The sequence below is a fragment of the Lemur catta genome, chromosome 3 (assembly GCF_020740605.2).
Source record: "Lemur catta isolate mLemCat1 chromosome 3, mLemCat1.pri, whole genome shotgun sequence".
Taxonomy (NCBI): Eukaryota; Metazoa; Chordata; class Mammalia; order Primates; family Lemuridae; genus Lemur; species Lemur catta.
Window position 1 is genome coordinate 109,790,049 of NC_059130.1, and position 20,447 is coordinate 109,810,495.

The window sequence follows — 20,447 nt, forward strand, 5'->3', positions numbered from 1 at the left end:
CTACAGAGTCTTGGGATGAATCAGCCACCAGACCAGATAAACGAGCCAGCCTGTCTCAATTCGGAAGGGAACTCCCCTTGGATCCCGCCCAGAACCTGGAATTCCAGAGCACAGGGGCTGGGCACCTTTGTACCCCTGCTCCCCACGGCTCAGGCTCTACCCGCCCCTTCTCTCCCCGCCCCATGCCCGGGTGGAGCCAGCTGCCAAGGCGGCGCGACTTCCCAGCCCTCCCTCTGTGCACGGCCCAGAGTGGAGGCCAAAAGAGGGCCCCGTGCTGGCCCCGATGAGGACGCTACTGACCATCCTGGCTGTGGGATCCCTGGCCGGTGAGTGCCCATCCGCCCCGTGGTCAAAGCTCCCCCAAGCCCAGGACCCACGAGCGGGGTGGTCTCCCCCACAACCTGCCCGGCCCCAGCACAGCCAGTTTCGGTTTCTGCTCTGCTAGGGCTGAACAGGGTACGAGTTCTCCTGGAGACGCAGATGCCCAGCTCAGGCTGCTGGGGAGACTGGGAGGGCACCCCAGACCCTGGGTTCTTCCAGGGACCCAACTGGCCCTCAGGTCTGGGGAGATGTCGCCCGCTGTCTGCACTGGGGGTGCTGGATCCCCGCACCCCAGTGGATGGAGAATTGGACTGGGGGAGCCAGACATCCTTTGACCCCCGCAAATCGTTCCGGCAGAAGTGGTACTAAGCCCTCTTCTGCCTCCGCCTGGCACTGGCCTGAAGATGGAGGCAGAGGAGGCGCAGGGTGGACAAGGCTCGAGCACAGCCACCGCCTCTCTCCATGCCCCTGGGGGCCTCTCCTGGCCCCTCTTGCTAGATCGGAAAGAGCATTTTCTCCTAAAGTGGCCAGATCTGCTGCGCGAATGAGTCTAAGGACGTCAGGGCCTCTTGAAAGTGGGACTAAAGGACATAGTTTCCAAATCCGATAAAGTGGGGTCTTGAATTCATCATTATGGAGAATGTTACAAGAGACCCTAGATTGTGCGTCTTCTCTCCCGAGATGTTGAGTGAAACTCAGGAAACTGTCTCAGGCAGTCGGAGTGAGGTCCTGACTGAACTCGGGGAGAGCTATGGCTCAGCCAGGCCCTTCTAGCTCAAGTGCAGGACGAGGCCCAGGAAGGGGCAGAGCCTCTCGCCCCTGCATCGCTGTCCCCACGGGGAGGGCTGACTGGACCTGTAGTGGCTCCCAGTGTGGCCCCAGCCCCTCCAGGCTGGGCATTCCCAACACTCTGGGCCCGCGATGGGCGGGGGGGTGGGGGGAGATTTCAGGCACCCCCAGGAGGCCTCAAGACACGTTCCTTTAGAGCCCAGCCATCCCGGTTGACACCCTAGAGGCTCCCGGCCTCTGAAGATGGGGACCCACGGGAAATGGCCTTCAGGACGGAGCTGAGGGTCAGTGATCCCACTCTGCGGACCCAGGTCCCCACGCCCCGCAATGTGAGGCTGCTTCCGGGGCATGTTGGATTGCTTTTTGTTTGTGCGTTTTTCCTGAGCTTCGCAGCAGGTTGACATACGTTGTTTTTCCACACAAATGTCAAAAACCAAGTTGCCTTTTATAAATCTACCCGGCTGCCGGCTCCACACGGCGCGTCTCCCAGGGTGTCGCAATGTAGACTTTCACCCGGGAAGTGCGGAAATGCCACAGGCTGAGGAACGGGTGGTGGATTTGAGGAGCAAAAGGAGCCAGGAGGGCGAGAGAAGAAGGGAGACCTTGTTAGCCCCCAGCACCCCGAAAACAGAGAGGCGGGCCAAGGTCCACTCACCCCACTTCAGGAAGCCCACTTCAGTTCCCTCTTGAAAAGTGGTGCCAATTCCACCCGACCCAGGGCTCTGTGCCTGGCCAGGGTGTCCCCACCTCAGCCACCAGCCTGCCCCCAAGCCAGGTGGCCTCCCCACTCCCCGCCCGGGACACACATGGACCCCAGCCAGCAAGTGCTCCCACTGCAGACTCCAGCCCACCCCCAGACAGACCCTGGCCTTCTCCCAACCCCACCCTCTCTCTCCTGCCCACCGCCCACCACAAGCCACTGTTCAGGTCTGACCTCACCCGGACTCCCTTCCTCAACTTCAGGTCCAATCCTGAGTCCAGGACCCGTCTCTCCGGAATCGACCCCAATCCCACCCAGACTCACATCCAGATAAGCTGTCAGCCACGTCTTGGGGTTCAGTGGCACAGCTGTCACACCGGCTAGAGGCAATGAGTAGACAAGCCCCATGCTGTCTCCAAGGCCCCCTTCTGGGGACTCCAGGAAGCCTGAAGACAGAGTTTTGCAGCTGTGGGGCCAGAGCGATCAAGCAATCCAGATTCAGAGAGGAGGGTGACCTTCAGTTTAGCCTATGTATGTGCAGCAGGGCCGGACTGTCCTTCCCTGTCCCCACAGGTGCCTCCCAAGCCTAGGGACCCCTCCTGCAGAAATACTAGGTGTAGACTTGGAGAGGAGGAATAGGAAAAGTCCACTCCCTCACACCCTGGGCCTGCTGGTGGTCATGGTCGTGCCGGGGGAGGAGAGGCAGGTCTATATCAAAGACACGTATGCACACAAGGCGGGTGACCCAGCACAACCTGTGTGTTTCCCACCCCAGCCAGCCAGGCCCTCTGCGTGTGCTGCATTTTCCTGCCCCCTCTTCCTCCCACGGCGCAAGCTGGAGGGCGGAGGGAAGGGTCTTGTGAGTCCAGAGCTCTTCATTCATAGCGCAGAGCACTTCAGAGGCATCAGCCCCTTCCCAGCCCCTTGGTGGGGCACAGGCCTTCGCTGCCCTTTCCTTCCCATAAACCCCAGTCGGTCGGGCAAAGTCCTCTGGACTCTAGGGGCCAGCTTCTCCCCTCCTCTCTCCATCCTCCCTAAACGGGCCCCTCCGCCAGGGGCTCAGGTCCTACCTGCATAAGAAAGGGTAATCAGGACAGTCCCTCCCTCCACAGGGAATCTCTTGCTTTCCCAGGCGTCCTGCCTGCAGACTCGACACATATGCAGAAGGACCTACTATGTGCTAAAGTGGTTCACAGACATTGCCCCATGGTATCTGCCCCAGAAGCAGTCTAGCTCTGAGGTGAATATTGCAGGCTCTGTCACATGCTGTCACACTGGGCAACAACCCTCTCTGAGCATAGGATTTTCTCATCCATGAATGGGGATAATGATAGTAGCCATCTCATCCGGTTGTCATGAGGATCCGCTTGTAAGAGGCTATGCACTTCACTAATTTTCTTTGTCTTAGGCAAGGCCAATCATTCCCATTTTAGAGATGAGGACACTGAAGTTCTAATTGCTTAAACAGCTTCCCCAAGGTCACCCTGCCTGTGTGTGGCCTCAGTCAGTGTCCTGCCCCCCAACAAAGCATGAGTGAGGTGCCTTTGCCTTCTAAGAAGCCAGTGTGGTGCACAGGCGTGGATTGGCCCAGCCATGGGGAGGCCGGAAGCCAAAAACATCTCCTCCACTTTGTTGGAGATGGTTGACTTTGGGCAAGTTATTTCTTAGACATTGTAGTGAAATGCCTCTAAAATAAGGGTAAGGAGACCAACTGCAGATTGTGTCAAAGAGTGAATAAGAGACAGTAACAAGCATGGACGAGGATGTGGAGAAATGGAACCCTTGGAACATGCTGGTGGGAATTTAAGATGGTGCCGCCACTTTGGAAAATAGTTTGACAGTTCTTCAAAAAGTGAAACATGGAGTTACCATACGACCCAGCAATTCCACTCCTAGACATGTGCCCAAGAGAACTGAAAATATACTTACACTTAAAAAAGTAAACATTGTGTACTTTAAAAAATTGCACACAATGTTTACACCAACATTATTTGTAACAGCCAAAAAGTGGAAACAACTCAAATGTCCAGGGACTGATAAATGCATAAACCATATGGTGAAGCCATACAACGGACTACTAGTACTCAGGCATAAAAAGGAAGGGAGGACTGATTCAGGATACTATGCAGATGGACCTTATTGAAAACATTATGCTAAATGAAAGAAGCTGCACACAGAAAAAAACCAAGACTCTGTTTATATGAAAAGGCCAAAATAGGCAAATCCAGAGACAGGAAGTAGACTGCGAGAGGCTGGGGCAGGGGAAATAACTTTCTGGAGTGATGAAAATATTCTAGAATTAGAATTAGTAGGATGGCTGCACAACATTGTGAATATACTAAGAAACCATTGAACTGAACACTTTAAAATGGTGAATTTTATGGAATGTGAATTATAACTCAATACAAAGAAAATAAACGGTGGGGAGCGGTGGGTGGCCAGTTAGCACAGTCTGGGGAGTGTGTCCCCTCTCGCTGGCCCGTTCGGAGAAGGCTGGGGCCAGGGTCTCCGAGCCCCTCTGCTCACCCTGCTCCCACCCTCTTGCAGCTCACCTTGCGGAGGACACCTCGGATCTTCTTCAGCACGTGAAATTCCAGTCCAGCAACTTTGAAAACATCCTAACGTGGGACAGCGGGCCGGAGGGCACCCCAGACACGGTCTACAGCATCGAGTATAAGACGTAGGCTTCTCTCCCTACCCTCCTCCTTTTTATCTGCTCTGAAGCCAACCGCTCCAAGAAAATCCCTCCAGCCGTCCCCCGCCTTGCATTCCATATGTCCCCATGCCACCCGCCAGGACTGGGGTCACATAGCCCCTCACAGATAAAGCTTTGTTTCTTTGTGTTTCTTTTGTGGAGGGAGGAAGAGCTGAGGGTTAAAAGTCTGTAGTAAGACTGCCCAGGTGTGAGTGCCAGCTCTCACCTGTGTCACCTTTGGCAGTCAGGTAACCTTGCCAAGCCTCAGTTTCTCCATCCATAAAGGGGGAATAACAACATCACCTTCATCCTGTCGTCGTTAGATGGATTAAACAAGGTAGTAATAGTCATTAGCACTTGTGCCTGGAAAATAATAAGCTACCAGTAATCGTTTTATCATTATTAGTGAGATTGGGTCAACCCAACCTTGCGTCCACCTCCTTGCATGCAGGACGGATGGCACGGGCTCCAGAGTCCACAGATGTGGCTTCCACGCCTGGTCCTGCCACTTTGTCCTGTGGCGAGCCGCTTCCCCGTCTCTGAGCCTCAGCTCCCTCATCTGCAAAATGGGGATGGCAGGGCCTGCCTCAAAGGGGCACCGTGACAGGGAGCCCCGAATGTGGACTCAGACTGGCTGGGTTCGAGTCCTGGCTCCTCACACGCGTACATCACACCCTTGGGCACATGTCGCTTCTTTGAGCCACATCTTCCTTATTTACAAAAGGGGTAGAACTCAATGAGATCATTCACTTTAAAGGCCTGGGTCACTGATCGTGCTGAGTAAACATTACATCTCCCCGTCATCATTCACAAACCACAGGCCTAGCGCTGGCCTGTTCCATCACTGGGTGCCCCGGCCCTCCCCCGCCTGCAGGTACGGAGAGAGAGAGTGGCTGGCCAAGGAGGGCTGCCAGCGCATCGCCCGCAAGTCTTGCAACCTGACGGCGGAGACCAGCAACCTCAACGAGCTCTACTATGCCAGGGTCACGGCCGTCAGCTCGGGAGGCCGGTCAGCCACCGGGATGACCGACAGGTTCAGCCCGCGGCAGCACAGTGAGTAGGAGACTGGTGTCGGGGAGGGCAGGCGTTTGGGGCCCAGGGGAGACTCTTCCCTTCTGGAGAGAGTGGAGGGCCCAGAAGAGGCTCTTGGTGAGGGGGAAGTTCGGGGTGTGGTTTTTAGGGAAACTACATGCATGCTCAATGGGTTTGTTCATTTTTCTCCACCTCCACCCCAACCTCCCTAGTTCCAACCACCCTCGTCTCCTGACTCCTAATTTGTTTCCCCTACATCTCCCTTACAACCTTCTGGCAGCTTCTCATGACTCTTAAAATAAGATCCAACTCTTTGCTGTGGCCTACAAGGCCCTGCCTGTCCCGGGCCTCATCTCGCACCTCTCTCCCCGCTGCGCCTCTGGCAGTTCCTGCTGTGGACCCTCGCTGCTCAAACTGGGGGCTCTTCCCAGCTCTTCCACGACTGGCTGCTCCAATCCTTAAGGCTCAGCTGCAACATGGCTTCCTAAGTGGGCGTCCCCAGCCCAGCCCTGACTACGTGATTGCAGCAGGTCACCGCCTGTGATTCTCTGTCACAATACGCTGTTCATCATCTTCATAGCTCAGATCGCAATCTGCAGCTCCTGTGTCTGCTTGCACGTGTACCATCTGCCTCTCCCTCTGAATGCGAGCTCCGTGTGGGCTGTGGAATCGACTGCTTTCCCAGCCCTCCGCAGAGCCCCCGGCACGTAGATGTTCAGTGCATAATTGATGCATAATGAATCAATGAATAGATTTCAGTTGCCAAACTGCCCCCACAAGCACGTGGTGATGGTCACCAACTGACTTTATAGCTACACATGATTTGTTAAGAAAATAAAAAATCGTGTTTTTCCCCTGGCTTGTTCAATGAATCCATATCCATTGTAGAAAAATTTGGAAAATACAGAAATATACAAAGAAAAATAAAAGTCACCCAAAATAACCTGAACATTCAAACATAACCATAGTTACTGGCAACTGTATCTACTATTTTGTAATCTGGTGGTGTTTTTTCCCCCATATAATGATATCATGAGCATTTGCCCGTGTCATTAAATATTTTTCCATATGATATTTCACAGCTGCAAAAGGATCCACTCTATGGAGTTACTCTAATTTAGTTACCTAATCTCCTTTTTGAGGACATTTAGTCAGTTTTTCAATTTTGTAAGCAGCACTGAAGTGAACACTGCTCTGGCTCAGATATTTTAAATCTTAGAGGTCAACAGCTGGGGGAGGGTGCAGAGGGAGGGGCCCCGCTGGGGGAAGGTGCAGGTCTGTAAACCAGTAAAGGTCATTTGGGTTTTTTGAAAATTCACATTCATTCGTAAGAGAGACTGAAGTCTTAGGCCCAGCCTTTGAGGCTGCATCAATAGTATTAGGCCACCCCGCCCCAAACGCTATTTAGGATATGTAGTTGAATCATCACTCGCTGACATCTCCAAAGCTGTCCTTGCCAATAGAAGAGGGAGGAAGGGTGTTCTGGGGAGACTCAAGGTGGGGATTACAGGGGCTGCGGTGTGTGGGGACTGGGGCAAGGACCTAGAGGGCTGGTCATCCCTTTGCCAGCCTTAAACCTAAACACCAGCTGCTTCCAGAACTTCTCTCTTTTCTCTTCCCCTTTTTCCAGCTACTATCAAACCACCTGATGTGACCTGTATTCCCAAAGTGAGATCCATTCAGATGATTGTCCATCCTAACCCCACACCCGCCCACAAGGGGGATGGCCACCAGCTGACCCTGGAGGATATCTTCAGTGACCTGTTCTACCACTTGGAGCTCCACATCAACCACACCTACCAAATGGTAAGTGTAGGCTGCACCCTGGTCCTTCCCTGCCTGGGACATGTCTTCCCTCTCAATTAGGTCTGCATGGCTTTAAGTAGAAAGGGGACATGTTATATAAGTTAACATTTCCCAAAACATGGCCCTTGGGAGGCTCCTTGAAGCCTGGCAAACATCACGAACCACAACCTCCCTCTTGTAGAGTCACATACGCAGTAGCATACTAAAGCCTCTGATAAGTCCTGCAGAGCCAAGACTCCAGTTTCAATTTGCTTAATACAACTTTCCTCAAATTTATTTGACCAGAGAAACTACTTCATTGCATAATTTAGACTTTATTTTTTGTCTAATACGTTCTCACATCCTGAAGAAAAACCTCTATTAACATCCTCAGGTGTTCACTTTAGAAAATGCTAGAATCGATTTCTATTTCAGCTCTATTTGCTCATTCTTCACTATTTGCAGGAACTGTATACAAGCAATGTCTTAAGATCAGTAATAATGAAATGTGGAAATCAAGGGCATAAATTGTCAAATGACATACAAAGTATTTCTTCTTTTTGTATTTCTCCCCAGCATGTGCCACTAATCCGTAATTCAGTTGTACGAATATTTATTTCCTATTCTATGGTTCCTGCACTCAAGGAGCTTATAATCTAGTGGGTGGGGAGGGACTTAAAACAAGAATTCAAATAGCTATAAGTAGAGGAAAACAAGGGTACTGGGAGGTGGGGCAGGATGTTAGCTCAGCAAGATCTGGAAGACTTCCAGAAAACTTATTGGTGCCAGTATCAATTTCTGAGGTAGACCAGGTAATATATGCATTTTATGTCACTTAATCTTCACCATAGCCCTATGAGGCAGGTGCTACTATCTCTATTTTACAGATGAGAAAACAGGCTCAGAGAGGTTAAGTCACTTGCTCAAGATTGTTCAGCAAATAATAGCGTAGATGGGATTCAAACCCAGTTCTGTTCACAGCCCACTTTTCTTCCCCCTCCCCTGGGGCCTATACGGCCCCACCGTGATCAGAGAGAAAAGCAGAAAAACTTAGGACATTTTTGAAAGGCACAAAACTGCCCAGTTTGACTGGAGCATAGAGACATGTGAAACAGATTCTCAAAATACGGTGTCAAACCAGCAGCGAAAGAATCTCCTACAGCACTTATTTAAAATGCAGATGCTGGGGCCCCTGTCAAATCTACTTAATCAAATTTTTACAGTTGCCTCCCTGGGATCTGAATTTTAGTGAGCAACCAAAGTGCTTCCTCCCCACCCTGAAGGTTGAGGACCTTTGGTGTAGAGGAACTATGGGGGACAGACCTGAGAAGACTGGCTGGGACCACCCTGGATGGGTCTGGGGTGGCAGATGGAGGAATTGTTACTTCCGTAGTCAGAGGGAGCAATTAGAGATTATTGACCGGGCAGAGTCCTTATCACAGCTATGCTTTGGTAAATGTGTGGGGTTTTACTAAATATAACATTGTTATCGATTTCTAATTTAATTCAGTTTGTGGTCAGAGAACATACTCTGTATGATTTCAGATCTGTTACATTTATTGAGACTTGTTTTATGGCCTAGCATGTGGTCTATCTTCATGAATGTTTCATGTGCACTTACAAAGAATATATATTTCACAGCTTAGTGGAGTGTTCTATAAATATCAATCAGGTAAAGGTGGTTAATAGTGTTATTCTAATAACCTATCTTAGGTAAAGGCAGTTAATAGTGTTATCCTATCTTTCCTGATTTGGCGGGAGTCAGTTGTCCTTTTAATTGCTGACAATATTAAACTTTCCAACTGTGATTGTGGATTTGCCTATTTTCCCCTTTAATTCTGTGCATTTTTGCTTTGTGCATGTTGAAACTCTGTTATTAGACACATACACATATATAATTGTTATATCTTCCTGATAAATTGACCCTTTTATCATATGAAATGTCCCCTTTTATCTGTAGTAATATTCTTTGTTTTGAAGTCTACTTTATCTGATATTAATATAGCTGCTTCAGTCTCTTTATATTATGTTTTCATAGTATATCTTTGTACATCCATTTATTTTCAACTTGCCCATATCTTTATATTTATTTTATTTATTTATTTTTTGAGACAGAGTCTGGCTCTGTTTCCTGGGCTAGAGTGCCATGGCATCAGCCTAGCTCACGGCAACCTCAAACTCCTGGGCTCAAGCAATCCTTCTGCCTCAGCCTCCCGAGTAGCTGGGACTACAGGCATACACCACCATGCCCAGCTAATTTTTTCTATGTATATTTTCAGTTGTCCAGATAATTTCTTTCTATTTTTAATAGAGACGGGGTCTCGCTCTTGCTCAGGCTGGTCTTGATCTCCTGACCTTGAGCGATCTTCCCACCTCAGCCTCCCAGAGTGCTAGGATTACAGGCATGAGCCACCACACCTGGCCCAAGTTCTCTATTTCTTCTGTCACTTCCAATATGTCATTAAGGTCACTCAGTAGTATTTTATTTCAGATATTGTACTTTTCACTTCTGAAGTTTCTAGTATTTATAGTTTCTCTATTCTACTGAGATTTTCTATTCACTCATTCATTCAGTATGAGCATATTTTCCTTCATGTCCTTGAACAGAGTTATACAGCTACTTTAAAATCATTGTTTGCTAATTCCAACATTTTGGTCATCTTGAGGTCAGTCATGATTCTCTTTTCTCATGAATATAGGTCACACTTTCTCTTTCTTTGTATGTCTAACAATTTTGGAATGTATCCTGGACATTATGAATGATTTGTTGAAGTGACTCTGGATTCTGTTATATTCCTCCAAAGAGTATTACTTTTTTGTTTTGTTTTATTTTAGCAGGTAGCTAATTAGGCTGAACTCCGAACTCTGAAATCTCAGTTGAGTTTTTTTTTAACTTTACCTGGGCAACTTAGAATCTACCCCATTCATGCATACTTTAAGAGCTAGCCAGGGATTTGGGCAGAGTCTATACACAGAATTTGGGCCACTTTATTATCTCTCCTGTGGTTCCTTCTCTCATTTTCTGGTTGCTGTGATTACACCAAACTCTGCCTTCTGGCTATTCAAGTCAGTGAGAATACAGGGATTCTATCTAGGTTTTAGCCACCCCATAAGGTATAGATGGGAGTCTTCCTTCAGCCTAAAAGACATTAAAAAAATTAGCCGACTGCCATTCCCTTCCTCTAATACATGCCTGCTTTTGTTTACTTTCCAATGCATTTAGATAGTTGATTTTCATTTTGGTCAGAATTTATCATTGTTATTTGGGGGAGGGTTAGTCCAATAGAAACTATAAATTACTGGAATCATCATGAAAAAAAATCAAATGTGGAAATGAAGGAGAGATCAGGGTGGGACCACTGCAGGGGACCACTGCAATGGAATAGGCTGAAATAATAAGGGCCTAAACCAGGACAGAGGCAGTGAAAAATCTGGGAAAGGAGGAAGCTTAGGGCCTTGGCAACCGTCCTGGAGTTGTATCCCATGATATTTAATGTGCACAATTTCAATCATATGAGTTCCACAAAACAATAAGTTAAAAAATGCATTTATGTATTTCTTCACTCACTGTCACTCCCCCGAAAAACAACAAATTACCCTCAATCTTGGCCTCATGTGCCTGGAAAAAGGGAAGGCAGAGCTAAAATACAAAGAGCCAAAGAAGAAAATTCTTGGCTTTTGAACTCCTAAGAAGACAGGTCCTGGCGCTTTAAAAGAAGATTTATGGATCATTTAAGGGCAAATAGATACAAAGGATACGAGATGGGATTTGTCCAAAATGGCTTTGAGGTTTGGGTGCTGGAAATGAGAAAAAGAAGGATGCTGTTAACAGAATGAGAGAATCAGAAGTGTGTAGGGCTTCGGGCTTTGGATGGGACAGGTCCCAGAGAGGTAAGTTTGGGAGTTATTCACACACTGGTGATCGCAGGAGCCATGAGTTCAAATAAGATCACTATGTAACTAGAGAATATATGAAAAAGAAGAAAAAAATGGATGAAGAGGGAATCTTTCAGAACAACAACGCTGAGGGGCTAAAACCAGTGAAACAGCAGCCAGAGAGGTAAGAAGAGAACCAGATGATGGCTGGGGCAGCCAAGGCAGAGGAGCTCAGGCTCAGAGACGCTAGAGACACAGAGGAGGGCGAGAACTGAGGAACAGTTCCAGCAGAATGGCCAGCAGATGCAAGGACACAAGGGCTTGCTGAACCCGGCCGGATGTTTCCCAGAGCGACAGGTACCTGGCATTGCCAGAGCCCGAAGGGCCAGGTGGGCAGCAGAGAGAGACCAGTCGGGACAGGGAAGCAGGGGCCAGGAGTTTATCCTGTAAATATGGGCGAGGCCATCAAAGGATTTTGAATAGGGGAGCATTGTGCTCGGGTTATGGTTTAGAAAGGCCCCTGCGGCACCAGGCTGAGCATGCAGATAGACAGAGGCAAGCCCAAGGCCCAGTGACCTGCAAGAAGGCTACCGCAGGAGTCCGGGCTGAGGGGTCGAGGCCCAGTTAAGGCAGAAGCAATGGGGAAGACGAGAAAGGGATGGATATTCAAAGTGTTTTTGATGTTTAATAAAGAAAAAGAAGGAGGAGAGAGAGGAGAAGAAGAGCTGGAAGGAGGGGTGGTGGTCGTATAGAGGCCGCTAGTGTGCATAGACTGCTTGCTGTGCCAGGCGCTGCTCCAGGTGGAAGGTACATAAGCTTGGTGACAGATTGGAATTGGGGACAAAGGGGAGGGGAACGGGATGGAGGGCTGCAGGCTGACCCGCCAGTCTCTGGCTCCGGCAGCTGATAGTGCCATTTTACTAAGCGCAGTTACCCAGGAAGAGGAGCGAGCCCACTCGCTCGGGCTCCGTGCGGAGATCGGCGAGTAAGAGCAATCGCTTTGGGTTCTCTGTCAAACTCAGCACCTTGAAGGGAAGCAGAGAGAATATGAGTTCTTTGGCCTGACCCCCGACACGGAGTTCCTCGGGACCATCAGGATTTTGATTCCAATCGGGCCCAAGGAGAGCGCCCCCTATGTGTGCCGAGTGAAGACGCTGCCGGGTAAGCTGGGCTGAAGCTGGGGGGAGGCGGGACGCCGGAATTCAAGTCCTGAGAGCTGGTTCGGAGGTTCCAGCAGGGGAGCGCGGCCACTCGTATGCCCTTGACCCTTGACGGAAGAGGTCGTCCTCTTCGACCGAGTGCACGGCTTTGGGAGGGGCCCCATGGAGCAGTGAGGGAGGAAGGGGATACCCACCTAGCCAGCCAGATCAGCCAAATCAACCCCGGCAATCAATGGGGTGACAGATGTCACAGCCAGATTACCCTCACGTCCACTGAATTCAAGTCTTAACCGCACTCTTTCCTCTCTGTAACCAAGGTGAGGCTTGGCAGTGCTCTGAAACACCACGGAGGGGTTATTAGTGTATTATTAAGGTCAATGTTTGTTTATCCATAGCAGAGTTAGCCGATGGGTTATCACAGCAAATGTTTAATTCTCACCCTCCAGCCTATGTCTGAGTTTCCTCTCTGACCAGCTTTGTGTGTACCCTGGCAAAGCAAGCTCACCTTAATATTAACCCAAGTGAGAGATACTGGGGGGAAATCTGCAGGGGGGAAGCAGAGAAGATAAAAAGATCCTGCAATGTCTCCCACAGTCAAATAATAATAATGTTGATAACGATAACAAGCAGTGGGACGTGGTGGTTCAGTCCTCTAATCCCAGCATTTTGGGAGGCCAAGTGCTGGAGGATTGTTTGAGTCCAGGAGTCCAAGACCAGCCGGGACAACGTAGGGAGACCCCGTCTCTACAAAAAAAATTAAAAATTAGCCAGGCATGGTGGTACACACTTGTAGTCCCAGCTACTTGGGAGGCTGAGGTGGAAGGATCATCTGAGCCCAGGAGTTCAAGGTTGCAGTGAGCTATGACCACACTACTATACTCTAGCTCAGGTGACAGAGTGAGATCTTGCCTCAAAAAATTTAAAAATTTAATTTAAGTTTAATTTGATTTAAAAAAGATAACTAGCATTTCTGCAGTGCTAACCAGGGACTAAGCACTACTAAGTGCAATCTTTATAAGCAGTCTATGAGGCAGGAGCTATTATCACCCTCATTTTACAGATGAGAAACCTGAGGTTCAGAGTGGTTAAGTAACTTGCCTAAGGTCACACAGGTGGTGAGGGATGGAACGAGGACTAATTCTGGAAACCATGTTCTCACCACTACACCACCATAGAAATAGTTTTGAGTCATCTGCTCAGGGAGATGGTCCCTTCCTTTAGCACACTGAAACTCGACTCTCATAAGCATCATGATGTTTTTATTAGTGTTCATTTTCATAGACAGATAGAAATGTTGTAATGACCAGAGCTGCAAGTTTAGAGAATGAAAGTGATAGCTGTGGGTTAGATGATTAGTCATCATGCCAACATGCCATCAGTCCAACCATGCCAACACTCAGAACAGAGTTTAATTTGAGAGCCGGACACAGTGCATGGCACAGTGGCAGGAGAAGTGCCACATGAGGAGTGAGAAGGCACCTCTAGCCAGATGTCAGCTCGCCATGTGCTCTGAGGAGTCACTCAGCCTCTGGGGGCCTGATCCCTCCTCTGACAAGTGGGGATGCTGAGGCCAGGCTGCCAGAGGCTGGGCCCTAGGACGTGACTGACTGGTCCTCAGCTTTGCTCAAAACTCAACTCATCGGTTTCCCCGAGAGCCCACAAGAGACTGATTTCCCCACTGGAATGCCAGTGTGTTAATTTGTAGGGGAGCTATGCCACGTGGAACAGCCAGTGCTGGCCACTTGCATGGGACATGTCCTTCCTGGGGCAAGGGCCGCTGGGGAGACCAGAATAGAACTTGGCTAGAGGAGAATTAGAAAAAAGGGAACCAACTTCATGGGCACGAAGCTGGGGGCATATGTGTGATTTGTGACCCTTTCTCCCGGGGCTGAACTAGACAAATCTCACCTGTTCCTGGCCCACCCTGTCCCACCCTGCTTTTGACAATGTACAGACCACTCCACCCTTATCCACAACCCCCTTCTGTTGGCTTCCCCTGCCATGATCTTGCTCATAAGGTGATACCATTTTTTTTTTAAACTGTAGCTGCTTTTATATAAATCATTCTTCTTGGTGGCTACTTCTTGCTGACATATAGAAGGCACCTTATCCTTGGAAACAAAATATATTAAAAATTCCTACCATTTATTGAGCATATTATATTGCCAAGCAAATAGTTGTGTCAAATGCTTTACATATATTCTTTAATCTTTATTATTATATATATTACATATATTATTTGGTCTTTAAAACAATCCTGCAAATTGGGTACATCATCCCAGGAGGAACTCTGGCTCAGAGAGGTTAAGCAACTTGCCCATGACTACACAGCTAGTCAGGGAATCTGCTTAGGTTCATCTGATCCTGAAGCCTGGGCTCTAACTGCCACTTTGTTTACAAGTCTCCTGTATTGCACGCTTATTCCTCTTACTTCCACTTCAGAGTGATACAATCCTGCCCTTGCATGTATATCCGGAAGTCCACCTCACCCCCAGAATCTCCACTTTTTCTGCCTCTCAGTAGATAAACTGAGAGGGTCACAGAGCATCGTCCCAGCATCCTAATGCTGGGAAGAGCTCTAGGGTCATCTCACCCCATATCCTGATTTTACAGATGAGGAACAGACACCATGTGTAGCAGCTGGGAGGATGAGTTTCGGAGTTATACATGTCAATCTTGGCTTCTCCACTCAGTAGCTGTGTGACTGTGGTCAAGTAACTTAACCTCTCTGAGTCTCAGCTTTGTTATCTGTAAGAAGGGTGCACGCCTATCTTTCTCTGTTGTTTCGATGATTTGTTAGGATAACACAGGTAGAGCACCTGGCACAGTGCATGGCACCTAGTAAGAGTTTAACAATCACTGGCTACTATTACTAATAAAGGGTAGATCAGAGAGGATCGTGCAGCAGGAAGGATGCTCAGCATACCTGTGGCTGAGCCAGACCTCTCATACTCCATATTCCTTGCTCCCAGGCTGGTGTTGTTTTATGATTCCATCCTGCCTCCCGTGAGCGAAATGGCACATGGGACATGGATCAAGCCAGAGAATGTTCCAAGTCCCTGTCCTGTCCTGGAACAAGGAGCAGCGTTTTCTAGGAAAGTTAGACATGTTGTATAGAGACATTTAGATGGTGGCTTCCCCCTGGAGCAGTGATGGGGGTATCCTGTGACAGGGAACAGCGTATCACTGAAGTAGGAAGCTGACCAGGGAGGCCCAGGCCCCCAGGGAGGAGCGGGGAGTGGGCTGGCAGTGCAGGCTCCAGTGGTTCTCAGGTTCACGGCGACCACCGAGGCCTTTGCAGCTGGTGATTAACTCCCCAAGCTGAGGCCACATGGGAGCCAGGAACAGAGACAGGGTGACTTGGAGAGTTGAGATATCTAAATAACACAAACTGCCAGTTTTATCCAAAACTCCAACAACCTGTTCCTCCCTAAACCCCTCCCAAGTCCCACTTGGACTGGTGATAGGAAGCATGTCTTGCCCAGAACGGGCTGTGCCCATTCCAAAGAAGCTGGAGCATAGAAGGCTCCAGAAATGCCTTCCCAGGGCCCTACCTGATCCCCAGCCGCTTGTCCTGGTAGGGAGGCAGAGAGGACAGGCCCTCCCTTTGTCACTGTTCCCCATCGCTCGCCTCTGCCCCCTTCCCCTGCCAGGGAGGCAGGGCTGCCCCAGACCCAGACAAGAGAGGATCTTCCCTGAACCTGCACTTCAGAAAGCCGCAGTCTGGCCCTCCCCTGGCCATGCCCTCCCTACAAGATGAAAAGTCCATGCAGCAAAGTGGTCCATCTGGAGCCTGTGGCTTCCTTTCTGGACCCCACTCGCAGCAGCTGGGACCCTGAAATTCCCTGTTCATTTGGCCCGAGCCTGCGTTCCGTCTATGCAGACCTCTTCTCTAGGGCCTTCCTCTTGAGGGCAGGGGCTCTGCTGACATGCAGACCCTTGGCCCACAGGGTGAGCAGCAGGTGGCTGTTTGTGTGGTGTATGGATGAACTTGGCCATCTGGGCTAGGACAGCCACACACAGGCACATGAGGGCCCTGGCAGTGTGGGACAGAGCCATGCTGAGCTGGGGGCTTGTGGCAGGTGACACATTTTCCCTGTACCTCCCCATTTCGGCACTGTACCCGGAGGAGTCATGAATTCTGAATTCAAAGGTGGCGTTCCAGGTGACTGTGAAAAGTATATTTGTCAGGGTGGGAGCATAGGACGTATTTCATTTAACAGTGTAAAAACATGATTTGTAAATTTGGACTATTTAGAGGTACAGCGTGTGCACCCAGTCATGATCTTGCCCCAGCCCTGTGAACACTGAGGGTAGGAGAGGCCCCCCAAGCCCGGCCTGCGAGGGTTTGCAGCGTCCACACTTGGGACCGGGCCCAGGCCGGTTCCCAGCCTCACGCTTCCTTCTCTGGCCCCTTCGCCCACCAGATCGGACGTGGACCTACTCCTTCTCCGGCGCCTTCCTGTTCTCCATGGGCTTCCTGGTGGCGGCGCTCTGCTACCTGAGCTACAGATATGTCACCAAGCCGCCTGCGCCCCCCAACTCCCTGGTGAGCCATCCCCCCTGGGGCAGGAGGGAGAGGTCCAGGGGACGGCCCCAGAGCGGCAGGGGGCACAGGCCCAGAGGCCCCTGGTTCTCCCTGAAGTGCAGGGATTGGGATCCGCGCACAAAGCAGCTGAGACCTGCTTTCTCCTCCATGGGGCTCACGGTCCGACCCGAAGTCCACAGACAGGTGGCCTGGCAGGTCCCCGAGTGCACTGAAGAGGGGCAGGTGATCAGGACGAGTGGGCGTGGAAGAGAAAACCCAGGGCTGGTGGGTACCGTAGGACTCGGGTGAGCAGCGAGGGAGTGAGGACCCGCAGGCACCGGGGAGCCGTGGGGCTCACACCCGTCTCAGCGGGCCACCGTCACCGCTGTGTGGGAATGCGGGCCCAGTGTCGCCTGATCTTCACGTTTTCTGAGAGAAGTCAGAATTTCAGACTGTAATGTGAAATCTCCCCATTTTCAAATATTTCCAACTAATTCTTTAAATGAAAACCCCTACGCAAGCTGCACAGATCATGCCAGCAGCCCTCACCTGACTGGGGGTGCTGCCTCCCCCTCAGCGGCAAGGCCCCCTGCAGGGGCCCCCCAGAGCCCGCCGTGGTGCCCGGAGCCAGCTCTCGCCCATCCGAGGAGCTCTGTAAAACCCTCCCGGCCCTCCCTGGCTCCCAGCCCCTCCCACGCACTGAGCAGCAACGTGGGCCCCCCACCCCCACCCCGAGAGTGTGCCCGAGGCAGCCCCAAATCTGGGTCATTTACTCCCCGGACTATCTGCCTCCTGGAGGAACCAGAGCCCCGTGCTCTGTCCCCAAGATAACCCAGACTTCGGACGTGGCTCTCACCAGAGAGCTGCGAGCCCCTGGCCCTGGGGGAGGCGCTTGCATTTAGAAGAATCTCTGGGAAGCAGAGGGGGTGTGGGGCATCTGCATCTTGCAAATGCCCCCCTGAGCCTCCCCGTGGGGGACCTCACCCACCCACGTCACCAGCAGGGACCTTAGAACAGGCCCTAACGGGGTGGACTCTTGTCGTCCCTGCGCAGAATGTCCAGCGAGTGCTGACCTTCCAGCCGCTGCGGTTCATGCAGGAGCACGTCCTCATCCCCGTCTTTGACGCCGGCGGCCCCAGCAGTCTGGCCCAGCCCGTCCAGTACTCCCAGGTCAAGGTCTCGGGGCCCCGCGAGCCCCCGGGAGCTCCACGGCAGCACAGCCTGTGTGAGATCACCTATGTGGGGCAGCCGGACATCATCCTCCAGCCCCGCCACGTGCCACCTCCCCAGACGCTGTCCCCACTGTCCTATGCCCCGAAGGCAGCCCCTGAGGTCGGGCCCTCATCCTACGCACCCCAGAGGACCCGCGAAGCTAAACCCCCGTTCTACGCTCCACAGACCGTCGCTAAGGTCCAGCCTCCCTCCTACAGCCCTCAGACCACTCCGGATGGCTGGCCTCCTTCCTACGGGGTGTGTGTGGAAGGCTCCAGCAAAGACTCCCCACCTGTGACACTCTCCAGTCCCAAACACCTTAGGCCTAAAGGTCAGCTCCGGGAAGAGGCACCAGCTGGAAGCTACATCCCGGGTGGCCTTTCTCTGCAGGAGGTGACCTCCTTGGCTTCAGAGGGATCCCAAGAAGCAAAAACTTTCCTCCAGCCTCTGGGGATTTGCACGGACAGAGCACCCGAGCCCAGCGTGCTGCACAGTGGGGAGCCAGGGACATCGCAGTACCTAAAGTGCCAGCTCCCCCTCCTCTCCTCTGTCCAGATCGAGGGCCACCCTGTGTCCCTCCCTTTGCACACTCCTTCCCTCCCATGTTCCCCCTCGGACCAAGGTCCAAGTCCGTGGGGCCTGCTGGAGTCCCTGGTGTGTCCCAAGGACGAGGACAAGAGCCCAGCCCCTGAGGCCCCGGACCTGGAGCAGCCCACAGAGCTGGATTCTCTTTTCAGTGGCCTGGCCCTGACCGTGCAGTGGGAGCCCTGAGGGGAGAACAGGACAGACCTGGGGCTTCCTCCCTGTCCTCCTCTGGCATCACATCCGTGGCTGTGAATCCCGGGCCCAAACGTGTGGCACACTGCCCAGAGAGAACCAGAGGACGGAGGACGAGGGGCCCCTGCCGTGAGTGAGCTCCCCATCGGAGCAGAAAAGCACGATGAGGACTGAAGTCGGAGGAGCTCTGGGAGCGCAGAGCCCGGCGGGGCAGGACAGGATGGTCACAGTGCAGGCAGGTAACGCGGGGAAACCCCAGAGGAGACCCAGCGTCCCACCTCCTAATACCCTGGACTCAAAGTTCTCGGGGAACCTGCCTGTCTGCACCCCATTCCCGGCCAGCTTCATTATTGAGTGTGACAAAGGGGAAGGCCCCTGCCTCCTCGGTGATTGCCCAAAGGTGAGAAAAGAGCCTGGAAAAGGACACCTCGTGGGAGGCCAGGCAGAACCAGAACAACCTGCACTTCTGCCAAGGCCGGGCCAGCACCATGGCCAGGCTTCAGGGAGGGGTGCGCCCTGGGGCACCTCCTAAACTGCACCACTTCAGCTGCGTTCCTCTGCGGGAGGCTCTGCCCCCAGTGACATGCGGGTCCACCAGGGAGGGAGACACACACACCTTTTCTGCAGGCAGGAGTTTCAGACCTTACCCTGAGAATGAGGTTTGAAAGGAGCGTGGGGCCAGGTGGCCCCTGAAGGAGATACGACAACAAACTGTATTTATGATACTTCATGACCGGGAAACTCTCAGCCATGGGTTCAACCCATCTGGATTTAAATTCCAGCCTCAGCACTTACAAGCTGTGTGACTTCATGCACATGAATCATTGCTCAAAACCTCAGTTTCCTCATCTGTAAAATGGGGACAGTAACACCTACCTCACGGTGTCGTGGTGAGGATGACATTACATAGCGTCTGGAAAGTGTTTAACAGTGCCTGGTGCATGGGCACTGCCCGGTAAATAAATAGCTATTTCCTGTTGTGATTTTTTTAAAGATCAGGTGGCACGAGGAGTAACCCCTTTCCCCAACTCAGGTTGGCTTCAGATACCTGGGAATTTTCTCGTGGGCTTAAAGGGTCTGACCTTTCTCAGGATTGCTCAGGCAAAGCTGGGGGGGCTGGATTGTCTAGGGTGGGACAGGGGAGGGATTGCAGGGCCTTCTGGAAACAGGGCCCAGAGACAAACGATATAGAATCTGCTTCCTGAGGCAGCGGGCGGAAGCCGTCGTGGGTGGCAGTGACATCTCAGAGGGCCTGTCTCCCAGCACCCCACCCGGGACAGCGCTGTACTGCACGGTCCTGCCCAGGTGGGGAAAGTGCCCCCTCGCTTGGTGCTTTCAGAATGCCGGGACACCTTTGTGTCCCCCCCACCATGAGGAATCCGAGGCCCAGAGAGGAGAAGGGACTCACCAAGGTCCCTTTACTGAGGGGCAGAGCTGGAGCTGAGATCCAGGGCTTTTTGTCCTCATCAAGAGAAAGAACTTTCCACACCTGTAGGGATTCTCGGAGGATGAGAATAATGGGGCGTAATGAGGGGAGAGCCCCTAAGGGGGTCCCCAAGAGACAGGTGTCCC

General features: G+C 51.6%; 1 protein-coding gene across 1 annotated transcript; it reads left to right on the forward strand.

Annotated features, from left to right (window-relative positions):
* The first annotated feature begins 241 nt into the window (after positions 1-241).
* Positions 242-19,824, forward strand: IL22RA1 (interleukin 22 receptor subunit alpha 1). The gene is made up of 7 exons (XM_045546007.1): positions 242-326; positions 4,358-4,490; positions 5,380-5,558; positions 7,168-7,343; positions 12,221-12,359; positions 16,786-16,907; positions 17,940-19,824. Exons 1-7 carry the CDS (start codon positions 284-286, stop codon positions 18,867-18,869), a joined length of 1,722 nt encoding a protein of 573 aa, XP_045401963.1. The 5' UTR covers positions 242-283; the 3' UTR covers positions 18,870-19,824.
* The last annotated feature ends 623 nt before the right edge of the window (positions 19,825-20,447 follow it).